The sequence below is a fragment of the Colias croceus genome, chromosome 4, assembly GCF_905220415.1.
Source record: "Colias croceus chromosome 4, ilColCroc2.1".
NCBI classification, from domain to species: Eukaryota; Metazoa; Arthropoda; class Insecta; order Lepidoptera; family Pieridae; genus Colias; species Colias croceus.
The window spans coordinates 3,768,550-3,796,374 of NC_059540.1; the positions used below are offsets into that span (position 1 = coordinate 3,768,550).

The following is a 27,825-nucleotide window of genomic DNA, read 5'->3' on the forward strand; positions in this document are numbered from 1 at the left end:
AAACACGTTAATTAGTTAATAATAAATTCAATATCACCTATTGACATAACTATGGAAGCATATAATATACAACTTAATAATTATTGTGGTACTTATGTGACTATTAGCATAACTCTGTGTAACATAAACGCTATTTCAGCATTGAGAAATTCAATTTCGAAAAATCCCCGATGATATACACGTGAAGTCATAGTATATTAGTTTCTACATTGGTGTAGATTATAATACATAATTACCCACAATGAACCCAAATATAAAAAGATATAATCAACAAACAAATAATAATACGGTACACGAGGCATCAAAAATAATTATGCTCGACCGACATAATTATTTTTAACAAGACTAGATACTCAAATATGTAAAATATATGTCTGGCTCAGAAATAAGACTAATGATCGAATGTCCTAAAATCAATCATATCTGCCAAGTGCATAAATAATGCTCTACGAATTGATATAAAAACAAAAATTACACACACTTCCTCTTCTATTTAAATTTCTTCAACAAGTATGGTGGTGCTAATTTATTTGCTTGATTTAGTCATATTAGCGTTTGCATATTCTAACGAGTCTGTATTTCTATTAAAAAATAATCATTCTCTCGATTATCAAAGTGATCCCTTATCAGAATGTGTTGCTAAAATAGTCGATAGTAACTTTGAATGTGGCACTCAGTTGACTTATGTCTGTGATAGAAATACCTGCCCATATCTACCGAATAACAACAGAAATTGCTACCCTTCTTTAACCAGAGATTTTGAAACTAAATTTTGGTTGCTCAAAACTGATGTCCATATCATCATTATAGAACACGCACGAGAAGTATTATTCCACTTAACGTCGATGAAAAAAGATTCCTTTTGGGATGCTGGAGCAAAATTTATTTTAGTCGTCTTTGAATGCGATGATCCTGAACTTCACCACATATTTTTACTACTAAGCAAACTATATATTTACAACATCGTTGTTGTCTCAGTGTTCCATAATAATGACACAAGGATCAAATTATTTACATATAATCCCTTCTATAAAGATGTTTGTGGAAAGAATTTCTCTAACTTACTAGATTTAGAAGACTGCAACGATATCGAAAATAAGAAGTTGTTCTTTAATAAAGTTCCAAATTACTTCACTAAATGTTCGTTCGAGGTGGCAGCAATGCAAGAAATACCGCACATTATAAAACCAAACAATAAAATGTTTCGTGTCGAGGGAGAATATCTGGAAGGTTTAGAAGAATATATGCTGAAAATTATGGCCAGAATTGAACGTATCGATTTGAAATTTCATTACTATACAAATATTTCCAGTGGTTTCGTATTACCTAATCTTACAAGTACAGGTCTACTTAGACAGTTGGAACAAGGCAAAACAGATATCGTAATTGGAGGCTACTTTTTAATGGAAAATCGCGCAGATTTGTACGACTACATCTGGGGATACAGCTATGCAAAAGTTTTAGTGATTACTCCGGTTCCAAGAGACGTGATATGGATAAAAATAATTTTTCGTGGATTCAGTACTATCACCTGGATATTAGCTTTTTCTACATACCTCATTGTGTTTGGTCTCATTAATTGCATTATTTCTAAGTATAATTTAAAGACAAGATCCGGATTTATTTTAGCAATTAAATTGGGTGACTACTTTTTCGGGCATGCTGATAAAATATTGGTTAAAATAAAACAACTTAGGTTTATTCTTATAGTTTGGATACTGTTCACATTCTATATCAATAATTTTTACTCTACTGCATTGTTTAGTCTAATAACATCGGATTATAAGGAAACAGTTACTTTTGATCCACGGAACTTGCAAACAATACCTTATGAGCCGTGTATCATTGATGAGAGTAAAAGCTTTTTTTTATACGTGTTCAATATAAAATTACCAGAGAAAACAAAACCTGAGTGTGAAGACCTTGGACTGGCTCTTGATAGTGTTGCAAGAAGTCAACAAATGTATACACTTGAGATGGATTACAGTTTTTTACTGAGAGCATACAAATACTTTGACCACGATGGCCGCTCATTGCTAAACCACTATACATTTACAAATGTAATATTAAATTTTTACGTGAACAGAGGATTTCCATTAAAGAAGAAATTAATAAAGCACACCAGTCACATTTTTGAATCAGGATTAATTCAATATCAAATGAAAATGTTATGTCTCAGAAAAAACTGCAATTACGTACTTGATAAAATTAGATTACGGAGATTTCATGCACTAACCTTATGTAGATTCAAACATACGTTTTTCATTCTTTTACTAGGCTATATTATTGCGATTATAACTTTTATTATCGAAGTAAATAAAACAAACACTTCTTAATTGTATGGACTGTATTGTAAATTACACTATTTGCAATTAATTTCTACATTCGCACATATACTAATTCTAAGTCACATATAATGTAAGTAAGATGTATGTTCTAAAGTTGAAAAAAAATGAAAATTTACTAAGTACACAGTTTTCAAAACACAGGTAAATCTAATTTAAAAATGCTGTTTGTTAAAACTAACACATTTGTGACAAACATGTTTGGACACAAACTTTTGACTGCATGAATCTACACAGGTGAAACTTTACATAATATTTCAAATTGTAGTAAAAACTACATCACTCGCGTATATTTGATTGTTTACATATAAATATAATATTATTTATCTTTGAAATAAAAACTCCTTTCTATCTACTGTTTATTTGATTTGTCAGGCGCCTGTTACACACAAAATATTTACCGTGCTCTGGTGATACATATGTATGCTATTTATTGAACGTGAACTTTACTGATGAATGTAATCCAAAAGTAATCCAATCTCTGAATAAACATTTAACTGACATGGTTTTCCTTTCATTTGATTGGTAATTTGGAGTTTGTAAAAGAATTTTATCCCTAGAGAATATTAATAATTTATTATTTTACAGGATATATTTTTACCAGATTTTAGTCGATTCCATTCTCGATTGATAAGCGCCTAAAGACTTATTTCCCTCCAGGCTGCAAAAGTCTACCCTGTATGCTGTGTAAAACTCAAATATATTATATATTTTAAATATCTGGATTGGTGCATGAGGTTGTCGAGATGTGGGGCGGTGTGTCTGCCGAGATAATCCCCATAGTTGTGTCCACCAATGGGCTGGTTCCTACCTCCTTAAAACAATATTTAAGGAGGCTGGATTTACCGGTGAAGCCCATGACAGTGGGGATACAGCGGGCAGTCCTGCTGGACAACGCTCGGATAGTCCGTAGGTTCCTCACTCAGTCACCCTAGGCTCCGGCCGTCTGGCCACTCAGCCGGAGTTTTTCACAATACCGCCGCGAGGCGAGATACTTGCCCACCCAATATATAATGTAATATACCTATATCTTTATAAATAATGTCGTACTTTAATAGTTCTTGACCATGTGGGAACACATATACGGGGTGCTGGTAATGACGATGATAATGAAATGGATTGAATAAAAAACCTCCAAAATGTTTGAACTATTAGAATAGTTCTTTTTAGGGTTCCGTAGCCAAAATGGCAAAAACGGAACCCTTATAGTTTCGTCATGTCCGTCTGTCCGTCTGTCCGTCTGTCCGTCTGTCACAGCCGATTTACTCGGAAACTATAAGTACTACAGTGATGAAATTTGATGGGAATATGTGTTGTATGAACCGCTACAAAAATATGACACTAAATAGTAAAAAAAGGAATTGGGGGTGGGGCCCCCCATACATGTAACTGAGGGATGAAATTTTTTTTTTCGATGTACATACCCGTGTGGGGTATCAATGGAAAGGTCTTTTAAAATGATATAAAGTTTTCTAAAAAACATTTTTCTTAAAGTGAACGGTTTTTGAGATATCAGCTCTCAAAGTCGTAAAAAGTATGTCCCCCCCCCTCTATTTTTATAACTACGGGGTATAAAATTCTAAAAAAAATAGAGGTGATGCATGCTAATTAACTCTTTCAACGATTTTTGGTTTGATCAAAGTATCTCTTATAGTTTTTGAGATAGGTTGATTTAACTGTAATTTATTATATTTGCTGCTACGGAACCCTTTGTGCGCGAGCCCGACTCGCACTTGGCCGGTTTTATTTAACTTTGTTATGATTTTGCCTTGAATATTGATACGCTTACATAATTGTCCATAGATTATAATATTTACTCTACCGTATACGAGAAATGTAAATCAAAAACAAATAATGAAATTATTAGGTACAGTTTAATCGCCGTCATTCCAGTAGTTGAGATGTTCTATCGCATTCAAAATACGTCAGTGTAATTTAAGCATTGATCAAACATAACAAAATAGCCCCGTGTGCTTGATCTAAATCAATTAACAGAACTATGGCGAAGTTACCAGACGTTGCCCTAATTTTTCCTCTGTTTTTCTTGGCATCAAAAGAAGTTGGAGGCAATCCAAACTATTCACAATCTCTACTGCCTGGTGGTGATGATTTCATACAATATCTTCAAGCACAATGTGTTAGAAAATTATTGAACAACTTCCCTTGTGGAAAACACGTGAATTACGTATTTCCAGAGGACAATATGATTAAACTCGCTGATGTTGATAATAATTGCTATAGTTTCACAGCAAGAACGTACAAAACTAATGATTGGCTAATAGTACCTGATGTTTATGTGATATATTATAGAATTGTCGAAAACGGGTCTAAAGCATGGCACATCAGGCACGATCTTATGTGGAATCCAAGGGCCTCTTTCATTGTTGTAATAACTGAAGAAATCAATGAAAATGAACTGGGAAAACTATTTGATAAATTCTTAAATTATAACATTTTTGACGTTGTGGTGATCGCAAGCATAAATAAAACCCAAACATTTTTGACATATTTTCCTTTTGGCAATGGCAATTGTGGTAAGAAGTACGATGAAATAATAAATCTTAAAACATGCTCTAATTCTCCTATGTTTGAATTAAATAAAGATGAGTTAGATTTCACAGGATGCCCTATAAATGCCTTATCAAATTCGTTTAAATCAAGACATCGAACAGATATAACTAGAAAGTATTTTCACAGTTTGGAACAGAAAGTTTTAAATATATCCGCCAAATTGATTGGCGTAAAGATTAATTATTTTATTTATAGCGATACTTCTAAAGGAATCGTCCTCTCAAACTTCACATCCACGAGCAACCTGCATTATTTACAGAAAAGAAAGGTTGATATTATTTTCGGCTATAACTTGCTTTCAAAGAATAAACTTTTAGCCTACGAATACATTGATGGTTTCAAATATGCAACAATGAAAATAGTTGTTCCACACACCGAGCCAAATATTGAAAGTATTATTTATAGACCTTTCAGTACGATGACGTGGGTTTTAATTTTTCTGTCCTTTATAGTTATTAATGTAGCCGCGAAGATTTATGATTACATATTTGGTAAATTGAATACTGATAAAATACGTCCCTTAAAATTATTGGATTATTTATTTGCACATGGAGATCATAATTTGTTCAGAATAAAACGCTTCAGGGTCATTTTGATTGTTTGGATTTGGTACAGTTTCTTCATTCATAGCTTTTACAACTCTGCCTTCTTTAGTTTGCTGACTACGACTTTTCATAAAGAGAAAAGGATTACATTAGACAACTTCCGTGAACTGGAGTACAAGCCGTGTATTTCCGATAACACAAGGGAATTTTACAATTCCACTTACAATATCGTACTTCCCGGAGAACAAACTCCACAGTGTCGTCATATAGACTCTGCCATTCATACAGTCACCAGCAGCAATGACTACTACACCGTGGTGACTGAGAACAGGTATAATCTCGATTGCAGATTTGATACCCACGATAAATCGATTAGGATCAAGCACACTTGGGATTTTTCGAGTAATCTGATTTATGTATTTTACATAAATCGAGGTTTCATACTTAAAGAAGCATTCAGAGCATACAGCGTTCGTATTTTTGAGTCTGGTTTGCTTCGCAAATATAATCAAGATTTTCTGAAGGATATGAGATGTGCCTATAACAGTCAACACATACGTCAAAAACAAAAACGATACGAGGTTTTGAATTTGAATGATTTAAGAATTACATTTTTTGTACTCGCTACTGGGTATTTTTTGTCGTTTTTATGCTTTTTAATAGAAATATTAATGCATTATTTTAAAGAATAAATATTAATAAAAATAATTTTGGCGAAATGTGATCTTACACCACATCTAATTAAATATGTATGTAATACAATCATTTCAAAATATAATTAGTTGGATATATCATTATCAGCCCAAATATTATGTACCCACTATGTCAGGAACACTAGGGGCCTTCTATAAAGGTTCTGGCAATACAACCACCAAGCTATCCAAGTGCAGGTTGGCAGGTCCGATGACTGATGTCATAAATCACAATATCTCTTCGAACTTTTGATTCTTGGACATAACGGTTTACTCACAATGTTTTCATTCTTTGTTTCGAGCACTGGTGGTGTTATTCACATGCGCTGATAGTTTGAAAAATCACATTTCCTGCACACTCTGGTCTGGTCTTGAACTCCTGACTGGCCAATATTAAGTCCAAGGACCACTGAGCCGCACTGCTTTTACATTTAGATGTAAAGGAATCTTGTTTTATCGAATACATGTAAATTCCATAGGACGGATTTTTTTCCACCAAGGATTAAAAATTTACAATGCATATAGTTATAGCTAAGTACCTATCGGGCAAACATTCTTACTATCATTAGGTACATTCAGTTATTAAATATAATTCACAGCAGTTATTTCTCTTAAAAATACATGAAAGTACTTAATGGCATTCTAAATATACCTAATAAAAATTTGTGAATTTTGGCCGAAATAAAACAATGTGGGTAAGGATTATGGATTTAATTAAAAGTGTACAATATATTATGTATTTCCGCAATGAGTTAGTGTATCTACCAAGGTATCTACCAATAGATATAAGCTTCTTGGTATCTACAATTTGACAATGAGTTTTAGATATAAAAAGTTTTAATATGACTTTTGTTGTTTTATTTATGAAATCATGTATGATCCCAAAGTCTGTTCCAAACAGCGAGGTCGAGTGAAATTATTTCGGATATCAGAAAAATTAAAAAAAAATCTAAGTTGCATCTTTATAGGAATTAAAAAATCGAAAGCCTTCACTACACCCAGTGACAGTTTTTTTCATTCCTATTTCTAACTTTTTGTTATTATTATTTTTGTATCTAATCGTGAATGCTGCTTCTCTTCATTGAGTTCAAAATAACAAAGCTATTATTATAATTAAAACTTTTAATAAGAAATTTTTTATTGCGTATAATATAATTATAACTGAGAGTTAACGACCTATCTGTCATAAGTTAATACCCTAATATTTTGATTAAATATTGTACAGAGATCATCGGCCCCTAGTTGACTATAAAATTTATTATATAGAACTATAGCTGAGAGCTATAGTTAACGACCTATCTGCCATAAGTCAATTCATTTTTTTATAAAATGTAGTTCACATTGACCGCCTCCTCAGTACAGTGGTTGACGCGTGAGCGTAGCACCGAGGGGTCCTGGGTTTGATTCCCGGTGGAGACGAAGAAAAAAAATAATATCTCGGTCTGGTAGGACACAAAAGGCTGATCACCTACTTGTCCCTAAGTAAAATCGATCAGTGAAACATGGGACACTAGGGGACATGGGACAGTCAGTTAGTCAGTTAGTATATCGGATATCTGAACATACAAAATACCCTAATATTTGTATGAAATATGGTAAAGATAAAAAGGAGGAAGGATAGGTTCCGTAAATCTCAAGGGAACTGAAACATTGCGTGTTTTTCTTCGACTACGCGGGAAAAAGAACGTGCGGAACCTATTACAGAATAAGTATTAGAGATGAGAAAGTAACTCTGCCTGACTGTCTCTTCTATCCAAAAATGACACAAACTCATTTCACCCACAATAATTAAAAATAATGATTTAAAATAATCCGTTAAAAGATTATTTAATAGGAACATCCAATCGAATCTGTTGGAATAGCTTATTGATTTGTTTGTTGTTTATCTTCATTATCTTGCCTTCAATAGAAATATACCTCATAATTCTCCATAGATTCTGTTTGTTCTAGAAGAAATAAAAATCAAAAGCAAATAACAAAATTATTAGATAATAACATTTTAATAACCGTCATTGCAGTTCTTTAGATGTACTATCACATGTTACATATACGTGTGACCTCAGTGAAATCCAAGCTTTGATAGAAAGTTCAATAAAACATAGCACCGACTGCTTTTAATAAATCAAGCCACTATGGCGAAATTGCTAGGGGTTGCCTTAATTTTTTCCCTACTTATCTTTGGCCCAAAAGTAGTTACAGGTAGCGATGCAAATTATTCACAATTTCTTATAACTCGTGGTGACAATTTCATTCAATATCCGCAAGCACAATGTGTTAAAAAATTATTGAACAACTTCCCGTGTGGAACACACGTAAGTTATGTATTGCCCGAGGATGACATGATAAAACTCGTTGACGTTGATAATAATTATTACTTTAGTTTCACAACAAGAACGTACCAAACTAAAGATTGGCAAATAGTACCTGATGTTTATGTGATATATTATAGAATTGTCGAAAACGGGTCTAAAGCATGGCACATCAGGCACGATCTTATGTGGAATCCAAGGGCCTCTTTCATTGTTGTAGTAACTGAAGAAATCAATGACAATGAACTGAGAAAACTTTTTGATAAATTCTTGAAATACAACATTTATGATGTCGTTGTGATCGCAAAAATGAACAAAACTCAAATGTTTTTGACATATCTTCCTTTTGGCAATGGTAATTGTGGCAAGAGGTACGATGAAATAATAAGCCTTAAAACATGCTCTAATTCTGCAGTATTTAAATTAAATAAAAATAAGATTGACTTCACAGGATGTTCTATAAATGCTTTATCAAGATTGATTGAATCAGACCAGCGAAAAGATATAACTAGAAAGTATTTTCACAGTTTAGAAAAATACGTATTAAACGTATCCGCCAAATCGATTGGCTTAAAAGTTAATTATTTTATTTATAACGTCACTTCCAGGGGATTTGTCCCCTCAAACTTCACATCCATAGATACCCTGAATTTCTTACAGAAAAAAAAGGTTGATATTATTCTTGGTGCCAACTTGCTTTCTAAGGAAACATTTTTGGCATATGATTTTATTCACGGTTACAAATATGCAACAATGAAAATCGTTGTTCCACACACCGAGCCAAATATTGAAAGTATTATTTATAGACCTTTCGGTACGATGACGTGGGTTTTAATTTTTGTGTCCTTCATCGTTATTAATGTAGCCGCGAAGATTTATGATTACATATTTGGTAAATTGAATACTGATAAAATACTTTCCTTAAAATTATTGGATTATTTATTTGCACATGGAGATCATAATTTGTTCAGAATAAAACGCTTCAGGGTCATTTTGATTGTTTGGATTTGGTACAGTTTCTTCATTCATAGCTTTTACAACTCTGCCTTCTTTAGTTTGCTGACTACGACTTTTCATAAAGAGAAAAGGATTACATTAGACAACTTCCGTGAGCTGGAGTACAAGCCGTGTATTTCCGATAACACAAGGGAATTTTACAATTCCACTTACGATATCGTACTTCCCGGGGAACAAACTCCACAGTGTCGTCATATAGACTCTGCCATTGAAACAGTCACCAGCAGCAATGACTACTACACCGTGGTGACTGAGAACAGGTATAATCTCAATTGCAGATTTGATACCCACGATAAATCGATTAGGATCAAGCACGCTTGGGATTTTTCGAGTAATCTGATTTATGTATTTTACATAAATCGAGGTTTCATACTTAAAGAAGCATTCAGAGCATACAGCGTTCGTATTTTTGAGTCTGGTTTGCTTCGCAAATTTAATCAAAATTTTCTGAAGGATATTAGATGTGCCTATAACAGTCATCACATACGTCAAAAACAAAAACGAAAATATGAGGTTCTGAACTTGAATGATTTAAGAATTACATTTTTTGTACTCGCTACTGGGTATTTTTTGTCGTTTTTATGCTTTTTAATAGAAACATTAATGCATTATTTTAAAGAATAAATATTATTAAAACAATGTTTGGCGAAACATCTTACACCACAATTGTGTGTTAAAAATGTATGTAATATAATCATTTCAAAATATAATTAGGTGGATATATCATTATCAGCCCAAATATTATGTACCCACTGTGTCAGGAACACTAGGGGCCTTCTATAAAGGTTCTGGCAATACAACCACCAAGCTATTCAAGTGCAGGTTGGCAGGTCTGTTGTCACAATATGTCTTCGAACTTCTGATTCTTGGACATACCGGTTTACTCACACTGTTTTTAACCGACTTCAAAAAAAGGAAGAGGTTATCAATTCGGCCGGTATGTTTTTTTTATGTATGTACATCGATTTCTCCGAGGTTTCTGAACCGATTTACGTGATTCCTTTTTTGTTCGATGCGGGATGGTGTCGAATTGGTCCCATAAAAATTTTATTCGGATAGGCCCAGTAGTTTTTATTTAATGGGCATTTTTGCAAGTGCAAGTTTGAAGTCGGTTGTTTTTAACGTAGTTATCACTTGTCATTCTTTGTTTCGAGCACTGGTGGTGTTATTCACATGCGCTGATAGATTAGGTTTATAATAAAGGTTTACCAATAGTACCCACACTAGGCAAGCCTGTATCGTGGGCACTGAGACGATTTTACAAAAAATTGGGTGTCGTCGGTATAATTAACGCTGATAACAACACGTTCAAAAGCATTCTATTCCATGACTTTAATGCTACAGGAAAATAAAAACTAAAGGTACTAAATAATAATTGATTGTCAAATCACATTTCCTGTACACTCTGGTCTGGTCTTGAACTCCTGACTGGCCAATTTTAAGTCCAAGGACCACTGATCCGCCACTGCTTTTACATTTAGTATAAAGGAAACTTGTTTTCTCGAATACATGTAAATCCCATAGGACGGATTTTTTCCACCAGGGATTAAAAATTTACTATGCATATAGTTATAGCTAAGTACCTATCGGGCAAATATTCTTACTATCATTAGTAAATTCAGATAATAAATATAATTCACAACATTCATTTCTCTTAAATATACATGAAAGTAATGACATTCTAAATATACCTAATAAAAATTTGTGAATTTTGGCCGAAATAAAACAATGTGGATTTAATTAAAAGTGTACAATATAATATGTATTTCCGCAATGAGTTAGTGTATCTACCACTAGATATAAGCTTCTTGGTATCTACAATTTGGCTTAAGTGAGTTTTAGATATAAAAAGTTTTAATATTACTTTTGTTGTTTTATTTGTGAAATCATGTATAATGATCCCAAAGGCTGTCCCAAACAGCGAGGCCGAGTGAAGTGACACAATAATATAGGATATCAGCTATTAAACCTACACCACCCAATGACAGTTTTTTGCATTCCTATTTCTAACTTTTTGTTTTTATTATTTTTGTATCTAATCGTGAATGCTGCTTCTCTTCATTGAGTTCAAAATAACAAAGCTATTATTATAATTAAAACTTTTAATAAGAAATTTTTTATTGCGTATAATATAATTATAACTGAGAGTTAACGACCTATCTGTCATAAGTTAATACCCTAATATTTTGATTAAATATTGTACAGAGATCATCGGCCCCTAGTTGACTATAAAATTTATTATATAGAACTACTAGCGGTCCGCCCCGGCTTCGCCCGTGGTACATATTAACGTTTTCTCTACATAAGAACCATCCTCGTACTTCAAGGAATATAATAAAAAAAGAATTATCGAAATCGGTTCAGCCGTTCTCGAGTTATGGAATTACAACGAAAAGTGGCATTGATTTTTATATATTAGATAGCTGAGAGCTATAGTTAACGACCTATCTGCCATAAGTCAATTCATTTTTTTATAAAATGTAGTTCACATTGACCGCCTACTCAGTACAGTGGTTGACGCGTGAGCGCAGCACCGAGGGGTCCTGGGTTTGATTCCCGGTGGAGACGAAGAAAAAAAAAATATCTCGGTCTGGTAGGACACAAAAGGCTGATCACCTACTTGTCCCTAAGTAAAATCGATCAGTGAAACATGGGACACTAGGGGACATGGGACAGTCAGTTAGTCAGTTAGTATATCGGATATCTGAACATACAAAATACCCTAATATTTGTATGAAATATGGTAAAGATAAAAAGGAGGAAGGATAGGTTCCGTAAATCTCAAGGGAACTGAAACTATGCGTGTTTTTCTTCGACTACGCGGGAAAAAGAACGTGCGGAACCTATTACAGAATAAGTATTAGAGATGAGAAAGTAACTCTGCCTGACTGTCTCTTCTATCCAAAAATGACATAAACTCATTTCACCCACAATAATTAAAAATAATGATTTAAAATAATCCTTTAAAAGATTATTTAATAGGAACATCCATTCGAATCTGTTGGAATAGCTTATTGATTTGTTTGTTGTTTATCTTCATTATTTTGCCTTCAATAGAAATATACCTCATAATTATCCATAGATTCTATTTGTTCTAGAAGAAATAAAAATCAAAAGCAAATAACAAAATTATTAGATAATAACACTTTAATAACCGTCATTGCAGTTCTTTAGATGTACTATCACATGTTACATACGTGTGACCTCAGTGAAATCCAAGCTTTGATAGAAAGTTCAATAAAACATAGCACCGACTGCTTTAAATAAATCAAGCCACTATGGCGAAGTTGCTAGGGGTTGCCTTAATTTTTTCCCTACTTATCTTTGGCCCAAAAGTAGTTACAGGTAGCGATGCACATTATTCACAATTTCTTATAACTCGTGGTGACAATTTCATTCAATATCTGCAAGCACAATGTGTTAAAAAATTATTGAACAACTTACCTTGTGGAACACACGTAAGTTATGTATTGCCCGAAGATGACATGATAAAACTCGTTGACGTTGATAATTATTGCTTTAGTTTCACAGCAAGAACGTACCAAACAAATGATTGGCAAATAGTACCTGATGTTTATGTGATATATTATACAATTGTCGAAAACGGGTCTAAAGCATGGCACATCAGGCACGATCTTATGTGGAATCCAAGGGCCTCTTTCATTGTTGTAGTAACTGAAGAAATCAATGACAATGAACTGAGAAAACTTTTTGATAAATTCTTGAAATACAACATTTATGATGTCGTTGTGATCGCAAAAATGAACAAAACACAAATGTTTTTGACATATCTTCCTTTTGGCAATGGTAATTGTGGCAAGAAGTACGATGAAATAATAAGCCTTAAAACATGCTCTAATTCTGCAGTATTTAAATTAAATAAAAATAAGATTGACTTCACAGGATGTTCTATAAATGCTTTATCAAGATTGATTGAATCAGACCAGCGAAAAGATATAACTAGAAAGTATTTTCACAGTTTAGAAAAATACGTATTAAACGTATCCGCCAAATCGATTGGCTTAAAAGTTAATTATTTTATTTATAACGACACTTCCAGCGGATTTGTCCTCTCAAACTTCACTTCCATAGACACCCGGCATTTCTTACAGAAAAAAAAGGTTGATATTATTCTTGGCGCCAACTTACTTTCTAAGGATATTTTTTTGGCATATGATTTTATTCATGGTTACAAATATACAACAATGAAAATTGTTGTTCCACACACCGAGCCAAATGTTGAAAGTATTATTTATAGACCTTTCAGTACGATGACGTGGGTATTAATTTTTGTGTCCTTCATCGTTATTAATGTAGCCGCGAAGATTTATGATTACATATTTGGTAAATTGAATACTGATAAAATACGTTCCTTAAAATTATTGGATTATTTATTTGCACATGGAGATCATAATTTGTTCAGAATAAAACGCTTCAGGGTAATTTTGATTGTTTGGATTTGGTAGGTACAGTTTCTTCATTCATAGCTTTTACAACTCTGCCTTCTTTAGTTTGCTGACTACGACTTTTCATAAAGAGAAAAGGATTACATTAGACAACTTCCGTGAACTGGAGTACAAGCCGTGTATTTCCGATAACACAAGGGAATTTTACAATTCCACTTACAATATCGTACTTCCCGGAGAACAAACACCACAGTGTCATGATGAAGATTCTGTTGTTGAAACAGTCACCAACAGCAACGACTACTACACCGTGGTGTCTGACAACAGGTATAATCTCAACTGCAGATTTGACAGCAACGACAAATCAATTAGGATAAAGCACACTTGGGATTTCTCGAATAATTTAATTTATGTTTTTTACATAAACCGAGGTTTCGTATTTAAAGAAGCATTCAGAGTATACAGTGTTCGTATTTTTGAGTCTGGTTTGCTCAGTAAACATTTCCACAATTTTATTACGGAAAAAAAATGTGTTCTAGCTAGTCATCGAATTAAACAAAAACAAAAACGATACGAAATGTTGAATTTAAATGATTTAAGGATTACACTTTTTATACTCGCTGCTGGGTATTTATTGTCATTTTTTTGTTTTTTAATAGAAATATTGGTGCACTATTTTCATCGATCGCCTGTAACAGGATAGATTTTAATAAATATTATGAACCTAGAGTTATGAATTATACTAAAAGAAGTAACAAGTTATTTTCAAATAAGTTATAATTTATTTACCTATAATTAGATGTGTTGGTTTTTTTTTATTTATATTTTATTAGTCAATTTAATAATATGTCATTTTGTCAGAAAACTGTATTAAAAATATCTCTTTTGAATAGTATTTAATTGTGTTTATATTTTGGTCACAAAATAATCATTGTGGGGAAGAGTTTAAATAAAAATATTCATTACACTTAGTTTAGATGAGGTTTAAATAAACAATAAAAAAAATTGTGTTGGTTTTATTTCATTTTATATAATAATTAGATACCTAGTAAAATAATCAGCACAAGTAAGATAATAGTTTTTCTACTAGCTTTTCCGTGAGTCCGTTTTCGTTAACGTTAAAGATGTACTTATAAACATATAGTTTTACAACAATAAACAGGGTTTGTTCATTTCAACAAATTAATACTCCGTTATATTCTTAAAATTATTTTATTGGCACAATAAACGCAGGCTTAATGATAAAATTCATTTTAGAATATTTAAATGCGGTAAAACTATCATCATATTGAATAAAATCTAAAAATGTATTTAATTTACATCCAAATGTCTATAAATATTTAATAAATTAAATATTAAATATAATATGGCATTTATGCAAGAAAAAAATAATAAATATATTCAATCTTTCATCTCCGAGCCCAAAATAACAGGATAAACGCAAACACGCCTGCCATGAAGATTATAATTGCCAAAACCTGAAAAGAATTAAATTAAATTAATAAAACTTACATATAACATGAATCTCTACATACCTAGTATAAAACAAGTCCCTATCTCTGTCGCTACGTATGCTTAAATCTTTAAAACTACGCAACGGATTTTGATGCTTTTTAATAGATAGAGTGATTCAAAAGGAAGGTATTAGTATATCATTTATTAGGTTTAAGACAAAGCAGGCGATGCCACAGGCGGAAAGCTAGTACCTAATAAATTAGAATATAAGATGACTTTTGGACTTTTACGCGAAGTAACAGAAACAATTCATTCGATTCGTTTCGGTTAGATAGATCTCTTGCGATTTAATACATACCTATGCCATTGATTTTTTTTACTTATACATAATAATAATAATATTACAAAAATAATGAATCTCCAAATCGCTAAAAGTTAAGCTCACGAACATCTCGACCAATTCTTGTATTTTTTTTAGTTTTTTTAAGGAATAGGGGCAATAAGGCAGAACAACGTCTACTATATTACGTATATGCAACTAGCTACCCAGCTAGTTACTTGTAATATAAATGCTATAGAATAATAAAAAAGAGTACCTTATTTTGCCATTGTCGATTTTTGACACACTGGCTATACGGCATCGTACTGAATGTAACAGAGTTGTACAGAGGTACCCACAACTCTGGGGAGAACCAATATATCAGGTCATCCACCGCTTTCCTAATCCTATATGAGGGTCTGGTAACGAGGTCACGCATCTGAAATGAAAATATAAAGCATAATGTAATTTTTGTGAATATTAAACTATAATTTTACGTTTTGACTGAATTATTGTCGAAGTTGTTTTTCTAAATGATGCTGCAACTCTTTAGAATCATTAAAAGTGACCAAAAATAATCGTTATTTGTAAAAAAAAGCAGAAACCAAATTTTATGTTACTAAACCAATAATAGAAACTGTTACACTGTACCTCGATATAATTATACATAGCGAGATCGCAGACCGCAAAAGCATCTTGCCATCTCGTATTTGAAAATTCAGTTAATATTTGTGACAAATCATCATTGTGCTTTTGGAAGAGGTTGTTCAGAATTGTGCAGTCTTCGAATCCTGCGTTCATTCCTTGGCCGTAGAAAGGAACTACTGCATGTGCTGCGTCTCCAATGATTATTGCTTTGTCTGATACGTGGTATGGACGACACTGAAAGGAAGATGTTACTATCTGATGATCTTTATCTATATGAATATGAAAGGGAAATAAATATATCCAAGTACAAGTAGAATAGATGCACTAAATAATGGAACTATTAGAAATGTTTAGCTAGATAGGAAAAGGATATCTGACCATGATTATTATGCTCGGAAATATAAAAAATCGGTTCTGACGTTAAATAAGAATCATATAGAACTATTTTCTTCCTCAAAACAAGCATGATACTTTTTTTGTTTTATATTCTTTAAAAGTTATATTTATAAAGCATTTGAATGCCATAAAACCAAAATATCAAATTCAAGCACGATACTTTTATATTATATTCTCTGTCAAACTTAAAATAAGACAAGCAAAGCAAAGTTGAAGAAAAGATTTAAATAGAGACGAAAGCTAAGCAAGTGATTAACAAACAAATGTACAATTTATTGGTATGGTAACATAAGGCAAAAGTAATATACTTATTTTTTCATCTGACACTAAATTTTCTATGAAATAAATGCTAGGGTAAACGCAGCTATCAACGACCCATCGAAAATCTGAAGGTATTACCGACCTATAAAAGTAATTCGAAATTTAAACGTTTCCAGAACTATTCTAGCTATAGGTAGGCAAAGTTATACACGAATGTATTACTTGAGCATCGTATACTTTAACGTTAGAGTGAGTAACTGAGCAAAAAAGAGTTAAAATGCGTAAGTTGCTGCGGGGTAGCGTGGAAGCAGGACGTGTCGTACTGTTCCGTTGTTCCTTCGGGTAAGTACTGTGAGTATCTTTTTAAGACATTTACAAACAAATTACATCTATACTTTAATTTATATTACTAAATGTCAATGCATTTAAGTGTCAACTTTTCATTTCTTACAACATTTTATTAATAAAAAGTAATTTGAAACGATAAAACTTAAAATTAAAATGGGACGGTGTTAGCTTCACCAGTTTAAGTCGCGGCAGGTATCAACGACCCGTAAGTCGGCAATGGCAGCAACGTAACTTTTTGTTTTATTTTCTTTTATGTTATTATATCACACTAACACAAGTGGTTTTATGGACCAGTTTAAATCTAAGCTATGAGTCTTCATAAAAATCTATTAGCGACTAAACTTTTTTGTCTAGTGTTGTGTCTTTTAGCGTTGTCAATTTATACAAAGTTATGATATTTTCGAGGATCCCTATCGAATAGTTACAGTAGTAAATCATTGTTTTTTTTTTGTTTAAACAATATGCATTTGTTCATATTTTGTATGACATTAATCAATTATAATCTATTTTATAGTCTGATGGTCAAATGAATTAAAATAACCATTTTTTTATGGGTCGGTAATACAATTTAGGTTTATACTTACATACTTTAATACCGACCCATGTGGGTCGGCAATAGCAACTATAGGAAGCTATTACCGATCGAATATAGATTGTTTAGTTTCTCATCTACAAATTCAAATTCAAATTGCTTTATTTGCAGAATGTAGAATAAAGATGTTTGTATATACAGATAATATTGATCCTTAAACATTCTGCTCGTAATTGAGCGTGCAAATATATTTTTATTACCTACTTTTATGACATAATAGGTGCCTATTAAAAATTATATTTTTTTAGGTTAAATTAACATAAAACATATAATTAGGTATATTTTTTCCAGAAATATGGAGCCACGAAAGGGGCGAAAAGTATTCAGTAAAACACAACTCGCCGAAGCAATCAATCAAATAGCTTAACGAAATATCCTAGAGTTTGAAATTCTTAATTTAATATATGTATGTACATATATTAATAGTATTATGTTGATTAATTTAAAAGTTTATAATTATTTAGTTCATTACTAAAAAGTACTCATTTGTTTTATTAAAATTAACTACAATAAAAAAATACGAATATATTTGCACTTTTATTTCATTTTATTAAGATCGGTAATCATCATCATCACTAGCTTCTATACATTCCATTGCTGGAAAAAGGCTTCCTCTCACATACGATCGGGAATAGCTGCATAAAAATCGTTAATAGCTTCACAGCCGTTTTTATGGGTCGGTAATAGCAACAATCGACTTAGTCACATTGTAAATTATTTTTTACAAGATAATCCTTTATTAGAATGTATTTGCTTCAATAAATACATTTTTTATACATAACACTAGCATATAAAATGAAATTATAAATCTTTAGAAGAGCCAGTATACTTAAAAAATATGGTTGATTTTGAAATTGCCTTAGAGGGGTCGTTAATACCTGCGTTTACCTTAATTAAAATTAGATCTAACTGCTCTTTAAAAATATTGTCTTAAACTGGCTGGAAACTAAGTTGTTTTAATACTTATATAATCTAATTTGCAGCAAATTAACCATGACAAAAATAAATCTCCCATTATATAACAGACTAGCGAACCCGGCGAACACCGTTTCGCCACCGGCCTTATGTTTAAATACCAAACGAAATGTTACGTAAGGCGCTGTATTTGAAAAATGATTTTCCCGGTTTTCCCGCTTTTCTGTTGAAATGTTTCCTGAATTTTCTTTGCTACAAACCTCACGGAGCCAGAGACCTTTCCAACGAATGCAAATCCGTGGAAATATATATAGTAGATTACACGAATATAATTAATTACCTTAATTGTAATTAACGGCGACGGTGAACCACCGAAAAAATCGTCAATCAATTTTTTCTCTCCAATCAACGGTATAGAATCCGGGAAGTATTTCTCAAAGAATTCCAGTAGCTTACTTTCTGAATCGATGCCTTTGAAGTTTTTAAAAGGCATGAAGAGAGTCACTGTCCATGAACAATCCTGATTAGGAAGGGCGATCATCATGAAATTACCACGAGGCCAAATGTGAAGATAATTTGGAGGCATCTGAAACTAGAGTTAACAAAAATTAGTTAATAATAATATATAAAAAGAAATACCTTTATTTAAGCCTTTAATAACCAAATGAATTAAAACAAGTAATTTGGTTTAAAATAAGAACGTCGTGGCCATGTCGTGTCTTTTTTTTTTTCAGAAAAAAGAACGAAATATTGAAATTGTGATAAAAATGATAAAAAGTAAACAAATAATTTTCATTAAAATAAAAATGTAAATTAATTCTACTCCATATAAATTTTCATGGGGAGTAATTTGTAATAATTATTACTCAAATATTATATTGAAAATTACCGTTCTTTGTCATTTAATATCCGTTTTAAAACAAGAAGGGTTTTTATAACGGAAAAAAAATATATTAAAATGCAAATCATTTAACCTTATATTTATACTAGGTTTCCGCCCGCGGCTTCGACCGCGCAGTCAATATAAAAACCCGCATAGTTCCCGTTCCCGTGGGATTTCCGGGATTGCGTCATTTTCCCGGAATAAAAAGTAGCCTATGTCCTTTCTCGGGTATCAAAATATCTCCATAGCAAATTTCATGAAAATTGGTTCAGTAGTTTAGGCGTGATTGAGTAACAGACAGACAGACAGACAGAGTTACTTTCGCATTTATAATATTAAGTATGGATTTTCATCAACACTTCTTTTACAATTGCTTCTCATCATAGATAGATAGATAGATAGATAATTCTTTATTGCACACACACAAGATTTACAATACACACAGAAAAAGACAAATAGATGCAAGTATGTACAAATGGCGGCCTTATCGCTAGGCAGCGATCTCTTCCAGACTACCATTAGTATTAACAGGGAAACACATTTAAAGGAGGTGGGTGAGCAAAAATTATTGCGTTGGGAAAAATAAATCATATTACATTGCTTCAGTCTGGTTCAGCAGTTTGAATGTAGAGCTAATCAGAAATCTATTATTGTTTAGCTAATTTCAATATTTACCATGCTTCCTTTCAAATATTATAAATGCGAAAGTTTGTTTATCTTTCGTAATAGGTACTTCACAAAACAAAGCGATATTATGATATGATTTTTGTATCTAGATTTTTTCGACTACGAAGAGGCAGATTTTAAAGGCGGCCCGTCTCGGACTTGTACCTTTACCGTACATCGCCGTTACGATATGCAACAGACAAACACATTTTCACATAATCACATTTATAATATGAGCAAACATTTCTCTTCTTCTCTATTCATTAATAACTAGCCATTATTGCCGAAATGTACTTACTCCACCCTCACTGCTCGGCGGTATACACAGCTCCAAATACCCGTGTTCAATGTATTGCTGGCTAAAATCAAACAATGGTTGTTTCAACATTGCCCGGCGAACTGCTGAGAATGCACCATCAGCGCCTACTATCAAGTCAGCAGCCACTGATACAGTCTCTTTTGTGTCCATCCTAAAATGTATTATGATTTGTTACAGTAGATAATAAAATGTAATTATTTTATGTGTGACTAGCTGCTCCGCTCGGTTTTACCCCCGTGGCTCCAATCCTGTTGGTCGTAGCGTTATGATACATAGCCTATAACCTTCCTCGATAAATGGGAACAGCGAAAGTATTTTTCAAATCGGACCAGTAGTTTCCGAGATTAGCGCGTTCAAACAAACAAACAAACAAACTCTTCAGCTTTATAATATTAGTATAGATTATTCAGATTATTCAGAACTAATATTTTTAATTCGTCTTAATACTGCAACTATGATGTGGAAAAATACGATTTAAGTGGACTGCGAAGTGTACAATTAGTAGACAATTGTTTATTCCTAAATTATTAATGAATAACTTACTTCTCAAACTTAAGTTCACCTTTTGGTAAATTAGCTTCTAGTAACTTGTGGTTGAAATGTTTCGTCACGTTATTGTAATTTTCAGATTCTGAAAAATAATTTTAGTAGAGGTTAATTTAAAAGAAGGTATACAATGAAGGGATACAATGAAATAAATCTGACACAATGAACAATAAAAATAAAGTTTATGTACTACGGCAAAGCCCATAACCAAGGCATTTTAATGATATAGGTTTGTACATTAAACATATTATACCATTTTATGTACGTAGTATTTAAATATATGTATTAATAAAATATTTCATTGAGTTATTTTAATGATCTTATTCATTATGTGATTCGACGCTAGATCAGTTATTTCACTACAAGCTTAATTATCTTATTTGAACAATCCATTAACAAATAAAAGCAATATAAACTTATGAAAATAAATGTCACATTTCTGAATGGTAATTAAATAATCTATCTTTAAGTATGGATTGACCTTTCACTAAATTATTTTTACATTTTATACTATTTTTAACATCTGCTTCTTATTATTTATTCAAACGAATTGAACGAAATATAGAATCCTCATAATCAATGCACAAATCGATGGTAATATGTATATATTTGCCTTAATATTTGCATAAAATATCTAACAGAATAGTTATTAACGTGTTATTTTCCCAATTGGAAATAAATGTATCCTTCACTTATAAAAATTAGAGTTAAATTCAGAAAATCTTGTTACATAGTTATATAAATTGACCATTATTGTTATTAAATATCTACAATTTCAGTACTTATCTTTAATAATAGGGCATTATTACGTACCTTTAAGTAGAACAGCATTTAAGTAATTTCTGCCCACCGAATAAATGCACTGGAAAAATAAAATACGTACAAGATTATGACACAAAATATAAATTATTGAGAATTATCTGTAAAATTTTTCTATAAACAATTATCTTAATTAGCATCAAACTGTGATCATTATTCTTATACTGAAACAGGTCATCATGGGATGTGACCTGTTTCAGTGAAAAATTAGCTATAACCTAATCCTTAACCATGAACCACATACCAAAACCAATTTCATCACAATGTCTGCTCTACTTTTTTCTATTATTTATCACTATGAGGCACCTATACTTTTCAATTTATTTGAACCATTACTAATATAACTAACTAAATACTCCTATGACATGTAGGTACGCCATAAATTTGATATTAAGAACTTAATAGATGTAACTAATAAATTATCTGAAACGCATTTTAATTGCAACGAAATTATACACGCATTACTTGAGTCCTTAGACAGTCTATGATATGCGTTGAGGCGTTACTTCCGATTAAATAATCATAAAAAATCGCGCGAAGCATCCGTTGATTAAAATGTTTATTTCATATTAAGGGCTGTGAAATAGTACTGATACATATCTATATATTTTTTAGTATAATAATAACGTAATTATTATGAGTAGTTATAGCAAGTAGCAAGCATATATGCAAGTACATAGTAAGTAATTAGTAAGGAGAGAATGTAATTTAAATGTTATCTTATCTAACTGCAACTCGAATTTAAAAATATCAAATCTGAATTTTAAAAGAATTGTACAAATAATTCATACATTTTTCGTATTCCTGTTAAAATGGCTCTGAAAACACCTAGACAATTAAATTTTCTTGGCCTATAAAGAAGTAATTTTTTTTTTACCTGATTTGTTCTAGCATCATAAGGTATAGAATATGTAGAACCATCAGGTCTATGAATCATTCTGGCCCTCATGGGTATACCATGTTCTTTGACCATAGTGTCCTCCAAGCCAACATCGCGTAGAGCTCTGCGCCCGCGCACGGATAGAGCCAGATTTATCGACCTGCCCCTCACAAGTGGCGTTTTTCTTATATCTGTAATTTAAATTATGAAAATCATTGCTTTGATGAATGAATTTTTCAACCATCCAACGTAACGCTGTTTTCTTTTATTATTATCTATGTTTCTTTCTTATTTTCATATTTTTTATAGCTAGGTATGGCTCATAACTAGTTCGGTGACCTACCTATATGTTTTTAAGTCATGAGATCCTAATTACTTCTTCATTTTATTTAATACTTCAAAATTGACAAAAAAGGTAAATATCTAATACATTTAACTAGCATGTTATTTTTTCTCTGAGTAAATAATAATTAAGAAAAGATATAACTTTATTGATATAATTATGTTGCCTTAGAATTTTACGATATACCTACGTAATATTATGTAATCAAGTCTCAAGAGTTAATTGCCTTTTGATTGATCGACTTTATCGATTATACTCATATATAAGAAATTGACATATAAATACGATTTTCATTTCTAATAACAATTGTGGAAAAGTGAAATTTTAAATAACGTCTTATTTCGATACAGCATGTCCTTCTGTATAAAGGAGAAACAGCGATTCAAACAAATAAATTATAAGCTTAAAAAATCTCAGTACTATAAATTTCTTGTATATTATTTTATTATTAGCTACCAATAATAGGGCTAAGTGATGTGTTCAATTGAAACCCAATAAAAAAATGTGATGTAACATGACCGGTAAATGAGACTGATTATAGCAATCAATTGTTATTTATTAGATCGGTAACTTTGGTTTTGAAACCATGTGTTCAATGAAAATTATTTTAATTTGTTGATGAAGATACACATTACAACACGTTGCATACAATTGTATCTTTGCAATAGGTTATTTCAGACTATATTATTTCATTTTTATTTGACTTCAACATTGAGAATTTATAAATATGGCACGTGTGAATTTTATATTCATTATTCCCTTTATAATTATTTTATATTAAAAATACATACATATTATGTACCCGTTAAAAACCCGTTTAGAAAACCCGCGGAGAACTACCTATGTAGTTGTAACTAAAAGCCTTTGTTACATCATCCTCATAATGGTCATCATAACATGTTATACGTTCCCACTTCTGGGACACGGGACTCCTATGAGGGAACAGGCCACGCTGGCCAAGTGCGTGTGGCATAATTATTATGATGTCGAACTTTTTGATTCTTCGACATGTCGGTTTTCTCACGATGTTTGATGCGTTTTAACAGTTAAGTAGTTAAGGGTTTTAAGTACAAATACAAACAAACACAACGACAACCGGCAATAGGATTAAACCTTTTGAATGTATGCATATTTGTTTATAGGACATTGAAATTATTACATCTTTTGATCTGCATATTATTTTGAACATGAATTACAATTTTCATGTTATGAAATGTACTTATAAACTGAAATAAAAATGTTCACTCTATTAACTAATTCTCCGGAAGCAGCATTATTGCTATGGTTTCCGGAATCTAGTTTTCATCACTTCTATAACGGAATAACATAATACATATTATAATCCCTGCACGACCTAAATTACGATCATGTTAAAGTTGGCTGACCGCTCTTTTCTCAAATGAACTGAGAAGTCCTGGTTTCGTTATAAAAATATGACTATTTGCCAGTGTCGAGTATGAATTTTGAATTTCTTCATTTTTAGAGTTGACAAAACAAATTCAACAGATAATATATAGTACCCTTAGATTAAGGATTAGTCTCCATCTCAATCCATAATCTAAGATAGTACCTATCAATTATATATTTTACTCTTTGTCTCTTACTTTATTTTTATCACTATATTATGCATTAGAACTGACCATATTCCTACTTAATTTCCCAGATAAGGATGTAAAATAACACAGCTGCTATCCTGACCACGACTCCTCTTAAAATTTGTATAATTTCAAGACAATATTCTTTTATTTTTCTTTATAAATTTCGAAACGTTTATTGTTTGTGCAGACCCATTAGATAATAAAACAAATAAAGGTTTTGTAGCGTTATCTTATTCATATTACGTATCCTTATTTATTGTTTAGACCTGACCGTAATTAATTATGGTGATAAACAATGTATGCATTGTATTACGAAATTTACACATTTAGTAGGTACACAATTTTTATTTCATTGATCGTTTTCCATTCTTAAAAAACCTAATATTTATTTGCATAAAACATAAATAAAAAACGTCAGATGGCTCATTAATTTAAATCATTTACAAATATAAATGTGTTAATATTACTTTTACATTAAGTTATATGTGATGGTGATAAAATTTTAATGTTGTGTTGCTACCCATCGTAAACAACTAATTAGGTTTATGTTTGATTAAACAAATGTTTCATGGAATCTTTATATATTTGTGTTTCCTTTTTAAACATTGCCTATAATCACAGATCACAGAAACTAGGTACCTTTAATAGTGTTATAAAAATTCTATCTAATATTCATCAATTTGAGACCGGAACGATTAAAAATTATAAATGTTATTATGTATCTATATATTTTTAGTAATACAGTGTGGAATGTATTAAAAAATCCTAAAATTAGTATAATAATAATATTATGTAATAATTACGTCAATTAACGTAAGTAGCTCACCTTCACGATATTCATATAGAGTAACGCGGTGTCCTCTTCTTGCCAAATATAGAGCTTCGAGGGATCCTACCTGTAATCAAATTCAGCTGAAATAAGTTCTCTAGCTACCATGATAAAAAACATCGATAATAATCTTAACTTACTAAGTTGCTAATCATAGGAAAACATACCATTACAGTCTGTATCGTTAATATATTAAAAGAAAAAAAAAGGTTTTATTTTCATCTCAGTATTATTTTTAAGTCTAAAAAATATTCGTTCTTTAATAAAATGAACTTATTACAAAAGTAATTATATTAATTGCTTCGTCTTTATCTCAGTTTACCAGATTTCAACTCAATTAAAAACTATTTCTAAAAATACATATATATATCTACATATTTTAATTAATGTTACCTACTCTAAATTTACCAAAATTAATTAGATTAAATTTATACAACTAAAATTACGAAATATCACTTAATGAAAAGTCTGAGTAGGCGAAATCACATTTTTATTATTAAATCCACTACCTAATAATAAAAATGTGATTTCGCCTACAACACTTCTGAAAACTTTGTAAACGTCATAATTAAATAAAAATAACAAGTAGGTAAATAATTAATCAAATACTTAGATAAAACTTTTATGCGTAGTTTGAAGTTTTACATACAACGTGAATGCGGAAGTGTTTATGTTATTATTTATCTTATGGTAAACGAAAAGATAAGAGAGAACTTTGAACCCTATTCATAGAACTAACCAATGATTTTTACTGTACAAAAATTAGAAAGTTCTCTAGGTATATTGAAGTCAAAAAATTGTCAAATTATGAATTTATAATATCAAAAACGGTTTAAAAATATCTTTTTCTGTTATTGTTTATATTTCGCTCTAAAAATTTGAATACTTTCACTTTTTTATGACTCTTCGATATTTTTCTTCATTTATTGATGGACTCGGGTATATTAACTAGGTAATATTAAAAAAATTTTGAATATTAACAAGATTATGCATCAAATTTTAAAAAATAATACCGGCTCCTTTTTTAGAATAAAAAAAAAATGGCTTAAAAATGTACTTATTATGCGGGAAAAAATTAACCGCACGCATGGTAACTTACCGCGTTTCGGGCAAGTATGTATCTACCGGTTCGCGTAATTTTCAGTAATGCAAAATTGCTCAAAACAAAAAATTTTATTATACAATATTACCTTTACTATTTTTTATGATATTTTTGCTATTACATTTTATTGTGTAATAATATTTTTATATGACTTATTGTTTAAATTGCAGTTATATTTTGTGATAAAATGATATAATTCTCGTGTTACTGGTGCATATTTTTCATTTATGAAAATATTAACAAAAAATAATAAAACTGAAATATGAAGAAGTATTGTGAAATATTCTTAATATTTCCAAAATTACATACCAAACCGCCGCCAACCACCGCAACATTCAAGGGTTTGGCGTCTCCATTTTGAACTGACATCTTTGTAACTGCTCTGTAATAATTTTAAAATACGTATTTTACTTAATTTTACAGCGATGTTAACAGTATGTCGGCCAATAAAAAAACTGTATGCAATACGACCGCATTGGTCGTGGTCTCAGCCCAACTAATTTATGCCGCGAGGAGTCACAGTTTTTAAACCAATTCGTTGTTAATGTTCGAAGCCTTAAAAATTGTTCCGAGACCTGTTATAAGCCCTCTGAGATAAGGTCTAATGGAATTTCATAGTTGTATGTTAGACATAGCGTGTTCTAATGAGTCTTATCTAATATCGAAAAAGGATTTCAGCTGCTTTAAAAAAAATAAGTTTTAGAAGCGTTACAATGTAAAGGGTTGTTTTCATTTTGTATTTATTTAACCCCTCTACATGCTTACTCTACATTCTATAAATGTGTGAAATACACAGGTATCAATAAAGAGAGATACAATAATTTATTAATATTTTATAAATAATCAATCGAGTTTGAGATATGGTCTTCATAGTCATTTCGTTGTGGCACATGCCATGAATTTGTACAAAATTCTGCACTTAAAAGAATTCGCTCCTGTTATACATATACGTATATATTTTTCGATATTACCTATAGTGCGCTTAGTTCGAAAAGGTCCTTCGACTTTCTTTTAAGTGCTT

The 27,825-nt window shown here is 31.4% G+C and overlaps 2 protein-coding genes across 2 annotated transcripts; one reads left to right on the forward strand and one right to left on the reverse strand.

Annotated features, from left to right (window-relative positions):
• Positions 1 to 512: 512 nt before the first annotated feature.
• On the forward strand, positions 513 to 3,280 carry LOC123690961. Its single transcript, XM_045635122.1, has 2 exons — positions 513 to 2,195; positions 3,083 to 3,280. Exons 1-2 carry the CDS (start codon positions 513 to 515, stop codon positions 3,278 to 3,280), a joined length of 1,881 nt encoding a protein of 626 aa, XP_045491078.1.
• An 11,801-nt stretch (positions 3,281 to 15,081) lies between these two features.
• Positions 15,082 to 27,308, reverse strand: LOC123690984 (kynurenine 3-monooxygenase). Its single transcript, XM_045635145.1, has 10 exons — positions 27,114 to 27,308; positions 25,700 to 25,769; positions 22,930 to 23,123; positions 22,047 to 22,095; positions 21,231 to 21,318; positions 20,667 to 20,838; positions 19,160 to 19,411; positions 16,311 to 16,541; positions 15,937 to 16,098; positions 15,082 to 15,363 (listed from the first exon to the last, which is right to left on the reverse strand). The coding sequence occupies exons 1-10, from the start codon at positions 27,171 to 27,173 to the stop codon at positions 15,295 to 15,297; spliced, it is 1,347 nt and encodes a 448-aa protein (XP_045491101.1). The 5' UTR covers positions 27,174 to 27,308; the 3' UTR covers positions 15,082 to 15,294.
• Positions 27,309 to 27,825: the final 517 nt, after the last annotated feature.

Excerpts from the sequence above, each read along its gene's own strand:
- LOC123690961 (XM_045635122.1), top strand. The coding sequence starts at position 513 with ATGGTGGTGCTAATTTATTTGCTTGATTTAGTCATATTAGCGTTTGCA. Across the intron at positions 2,196-3,082 it reads TCAGAAAAAACTGCAATTAC|GTTGTCGAGATGTGGGGCGG; the intron begins GTACTTGATAAA and ends TTGGTGCATGAG.
- LOC123690984 (XM_045635145.1), bottom strand. The coding sequence starts at position 27,173 with ATGTCAGTTCAAAATGGAGACGCCAAACCCTTGAATGTTGCGGTGGTT. Across the intron at positions 20,839-21,230 it reads GGTGAACTTAAGTTTGAGAA|GATGGACACAAAAGAGACTG; the intron begins GTAAGTTATTCA and ends AATACATTTTAG. Across the intron at positions 19,412-20,666 it reads CGCCGAGCAGTGAGGGTGGA|TTTCAGATGCCTCCAAATTA; the intron begins GTAAGTACATTT and ends TGTTAACTCTAG.